The sequence below is a fragment of the Sinocyclocheilus rhinocerous genome, unplaced genomic scaffold (assembly GCF_001515625.1).
Source record: "Sinocyclocheilus rhinocerous isolate Xijiao unplaced genomic scaffold, SAMN03320098_v1.1 scaffold532, whole genome shotgun sequence".
NCBI lineage: Eukaryota > Metazoa > Chordata > Actinopteri > Cypriniformes > Cyprinidae > Sinocyclocheilus > Sinocyclocheilus rhinocerous.
This window is the reverse complement of record NW_015642820.1, coordinates 676,080-680,833: the sequence shown is the minus strand read 5'-3', so window position 1 is coordinate 680,833 and position 4,754 is coordinate 676,080. Positions and strand designations below refer to the sequence as shown.

At 32.0% G+C, this 4,754-nt stretch overlaps 2 protein-coding genes across 4 annotated transcripts in view; one reads left to right on the top strand and one right to left on the bottom strand.

The window, feature by feature from the left end:
• LOC107756640 (F-box only protein 2-like) overlaps positions 1-4,133 on the top strand; it is a 9,480-nt gene extending 5,347 nt beyond the window's left edge. For 2 of the 3 annotated variants that reach the window (XM_016573829.1, XM_016573830.1), the window contains one exon: positions 1,216-1,732. In XM_016573829.1, coding sequence (XP_016429315.1) covers positions 1,216-1,350 — 135 coding nt within the window. In that variant the 3' untranslated portion in view covers positions 1,351-1,732. Of the gene's footprint in view, positions 1-1,215; positions 1,733-4,121 lie in introns of those variants that run through there. The other variant, XR_001641841.1, reaches the window with a different exon arrangement.
• On the bottom strand, positions 2,322-4,111 carry LOC107756641 (small vasohibin-binding protein-like). The gene is made up of 3 exons (XM_016573831.1): positions 4,012-4,111; positions 3,247-3,390; positions 2,322-2,927 (listed from the first exon to the last, which is right to left on the bottom strand). The coding sequence occupies exons 2-3, from the start codon at positions 3,355-3,357 to the stop codon at positions 2,841-2,843; spliced, it is 198 nt and encodes a 65-aa protein (XP_016429317.1). The 5' UTR covers positions 3,358-3,390; positions 4,012-4,111; the 3' UTR covers positions 2,322-2,840.
• Positions 4,134-4,754: the final 621 nt, after the last annotated feature.

Below are 4,754 nucleotides of genomic sequence, written 5' to 3'. Positions count from 1 at the left end.
CAGAGACGAAAGATTTTACTTTCCAGCAGGACAACAATCCAAAGTATACATCCAAATATACTTATGCTTGTTTGAAGGATCGATAGTAGATTGTTCTTGAGTGGCCTGTTCGGTCTAAGGATTTATATCTCATTAAAAATATTTGGTGTAATTTGAAAAAAGCAGTGGTAATGTGAAAAACAAAGATTATCAGTGATCTGGAAGCTTTTTCAAGCAAAGAATGGGCCAAGACTGCAGTAGACAGGTGACAGAAGCTTCAAAGCACTCACAGAGTTTATTGGAGATTATAAAGAACAAAACATTGTGCACCAAATTTGACTTTTGGGGGTTTAATAATTTTGTATATGAATGTTTAGAGCCAATTAGATTTTTCTTTTTCATTATTCATCAACTTTACTTTCTCAGAATTACTCAAGTGTGCATTGATAAAATTTTTCTAATAGTTTACTGATGCCTTTGTTGAATTGTTTTCATAAAATGTTCTCGACAGCAAAATGCCTTGCAGGTCAAGGGTGATTAATAATTTTTATTGCAACACTGTGTGTGTGTGTGTGTGTGTGTCAGGTTTTACAGGTGAAGAACTAAATAGGGAAGTAAAAAAACTAGTGCTGTTGGTAATGTGAAAAACAAAGATTATCAGTGATCTGGAAGCTTTTTCAAGCAAAGAATGGGCCAAGACTGCAGTAGACAGGTGACAGAAGCTTCAAAGCACTCACAGAGTTTATTGAAGATTATAAAGAACAAAACATTGTGCACCAAATTTGACTTGGGGGTTTAATAATTTTGTACATGAATGTTTAGAGCCAATTAGATATATATATTTTTTCATTATTCATCAACTTTACTTTCTCAGAATTACTCAAGTGTGCATGTATTTATATATACATAATAAATATACACAGTACTCACACATACCTGATGTAAACAAAAACTTTACATGTATTTACATGTCTATATTTATATTCATATAATTTATACTATATATAAATATATTAAATATATAAACATATTTTTTTCTGAAATGTAAACATGCATGTGTGTGTATTTATATATACATAATAAATATACACAGTACCCACAATATTATGTAAACAAAAACTTTTATTTCGGATGCGATTAATCGCAATTAATCGTTTGACAGCACTAAAAAAAAAACAAATGAGATGCAAACTGCTATCTCAATTTTGTTCATGCAAACTTGTACTTCTGTTATAGGTGAGCCACACATTCACAGATTATGGTCCAGGCCTTCGCTTCATCTCTTTTGAACATGGCGGTCAAGACACCAAGTATTGGAAGGGCTGGTTTGGAGTGAGAGTGACTGGAAGCTCTGTTACAATAGATCTCTAAACACCAATTAGACAAAATAATGATTGCTTGAAAAAGACCAGATGTATTTTCTCGCAGCTTGCTTTTAGTTTTGCACATACTGCACTAGGTGTAATAGTACAAATAGTATAAATGTACATGTAATGCTAGGCCTTAAAAAAAAGAATCTGATCAGATTAGAATTCATTTTAGGTTTTTTTTTTAGAGGTTCCTATTTCTGTTCAACCACTAACTACCTCTATATGCCCCTGCAAGCTATGCATTAAGTTAGCTTACACTAACAATGCACTTCTAATGAAGTTACTATATGCAATATATCTTCAATTAGCATAATCTCCTAATGTGTTATGCAATATAAATAGGTCTGTATCATGCACACTTAAAAATAAAAGGAGTGACAAAACCTGATCTGTTTTAGACCTTCCTTCATCAAACGATATATTACATTTATAGTTTTGCACTGAAACATTTGCGCTTCTATGACTTGGCCGTTTTCATCTGAGTGCAAGCGAACAAGTTCAGGTCAGATGAAGACTGTTTTTGAACTACCATTCAGAAGTTTAGGGTTGGGGAGAGTTTTTAATGTTTTTGAAAGAAATCTCTTACGCTCACCAAGGCTGCATTTATTTCATAAAAAATGCAGTAAAAGTGTAATATTTTGAAGTATTATTACAATTTATTATTACAACTTATGTGGTTTAAAATTTAATTTATTCCTGTGATGTAAAGCTGAATTTTCAGCATCATTACTCCAGTCTTCAGTGTCACATGATCCTTCAGAAATCATTCTAATATACTGATTTGCTGCTCAACAAACATTTATTATTATCAATGTTGAAAACAGTTGTGGAAACAGTGATGCATTTTGTTTTTCAGAATTCATTGATCCTTATATTAGCATATACTGACTGTGGGATGCAGGAAAATAAGGCTCAGAGAAGGAAATCGTTTTATATTTGTTTTCAACATTTAATAACCAAATTTGAATTAAAAACTAATCTGTTAAAAACCGCTTGTGGTCAAAAGAACAATAACTATCATGTATGTCACATGTCACAAAATAAATTAATCATAAACCAAAAGAATAACAACTGTATCTTAATTTTCTTCAGTCAACAGGTCACAAATTGTCTAAAATAGCTTTGTGCAATCATACATAATGTAATACTTGTTCAGGACAATAATGTCACATAAAACATCACAATTAACAATGACAGTGAAAATAAAACTGAACAGAGTGAGTGAATGTCTTTTCACAGGGAGATTCTCTGATAAATATAATGGATTATGATATTTTTGGTTTTGTACATACTGACCAACTTTCACGATGTGATTGTACACTCAGATTCAAGTAGTGTGTGTGTGCATCAGTCTCCAGCGAATACATTTTGGTTTAAATGTCAAGGGCTGAAAGGGATGATTATCAAATGGTGTACAATAATACAAAAAAATATGAGTAACATCATGACATAACCCTAACCTGTGTATGTTTGCCCTGACATGAGTTTTTCTCATTCGGCTTGTGATTGCTTCTGCTTGCAAAAGGCCTCAAACTGCTGCTGTTCAAGTTCAGTCATGACTTTGTTCAGGGCATAAATCTGTAACACACCAAAAACAGAACAAACAAACTGAGATGAATTGATCTGAATTGAAATGAAATGGAAATAAACAAAATTGGAAGATTTTTAACATTTAAAATAAAGAAATGACAGAGTGAACATTAAATAAAAAAATGCAAGTAAATGAGTAATTGATCATACTGATCGTGCAACTTTGTACAGACAGTTACAATGATTTCTGAAGGATCGTGTGACACTGAAGACTGGAGTAATGCTGAAAATTCAGCTTTGCATCACAGGAATAAATTACATAATATTACTCTTTTTTGGATCAAATAAATGCAAAATGCAATGTGACCTCTGCTCTTTGTCTCTGCTTTAGCTCCTGCTGGGCTGATTTCTGTTTGGTTCTGTCTCCACGGGTCGGTGTTTGCTGCTTCTGTTTGTCTTTTCGACATGCTGGCTCCATTTTAGAAAAAGATGAGTCCAGATGATAATTTCACTGAAATAAAAACAGGTTACTGAAGCCACACATTTCAAACAGCTAATAGTATAATGTACATCAGAGATTTTCAATCTTTTAGATGCCACATATACATTTAATGATGTACAAGGGACTCCCATCCTCAAATTTAAAAGCATTTATATAGTTTCTTGTATAAAGACACACTTCATACTGTGAAAAACTAATATTATAAATGTCAAAAAAACAAAAATATTTGAAAATAGTATATTAAAAGCCTGCTCATTTTAGCACTGTACATGTACTATTTATTCACTCATATGTATCTAAATTATGTTTATTTATTTTATAAATGTATGTTTTTTTTTAAATGTACACAGTTTTTATCATTTCCACGAACTAGCGTTCGGTGGGTTTTTGTCATTTTAAAACAGCTGGAATAGTTTATTAAATAACACCGTATGTGAAAGTGTATGTTCCTTTTCGTTATTATTTCTGATTAATTTAGAACTAAGTGTAATTTTTTCAGAATAGTAATCCATAGCTTTCTATTTATTAGCATAGCACGTAAGCCCTTATCGCACAACAAACTCAATCTCTAAAGACTATAAGAAATACAAACAAACGAAAACAAACAAAAAAAAGGCTACCTAATCGTACCTTATGATTTCTAACGAAAACAATCAACAAAGATGAAGCTAGTACGCGGTTTAGCAGGCTTGTGGTGTCACTGATAAATAAACCCGGATAGAGAGAGTCTTCTTTGCTAGAAGGTTCCTATTAACGTTGCGTTCAGATGAGATCGACGGGAATTAAAAGGTATTTAGTGAAACGTAAAATTAATTTATTTTATTTCACTTTAAATTGTATCCTTTTTAGGTGTAATAACACTAAACATGTATTAGTATTGTATAATCGCTTTTTTGTAGCTAAGGTTTGTGTTTATATTTCAAATATTCACTGGAAAATGTGTGACAACTAGCCCCGGTCTCTCTTATTAGTTATATGAAACAATGAAGCGTTGCAAAAAATCCATAAAAACCCTTATAAAGTATAAACGAATATAACGTACGGTGTCATAATTAAAGTTTCTTTCGTTTTTTCCAGCATTTGTTGCTTGCAACATTAAAGGCAAACACAAGAGGTCGCTCTTATACAGCTATTGAAGATTGAGACCGATTGATACTTTTGCTAACACTTGATTTATGGTAGTTCAGTACATTAATTTATCTTGTTTGTGTGCATTACATTAAATTAACCATATGTTATTTTTTATTCTGTAACAACTGGACGGAGTGAGTTACTTCAGTATCTAGAGACCAAAGTTTCACATATATATTTCTAACATACCAGCCCCGAAAGTGCTAAATCATTCAGAACTAGTAATAAAAACATTTCACTCT

What these genes read in the sequence shown, in the direction of transcription:
- LOC107756641 (XM_016573831.1), bottom strand. Translation starts at nt 3,357, where the DNA reads ATGGAGCCAGCATGTCGAAAAGACAAACAGAAGCAGCAAACACCGACC. An exon ending in AGCAGAGACAAAGAGCAGAG is followed by an intron (nt 2,928 to 3,246) that starts GTCACATTGCAT and finishes GGTGTGTTACAG; the next exon opens with ATTTATGCCCTGAACAAAGT.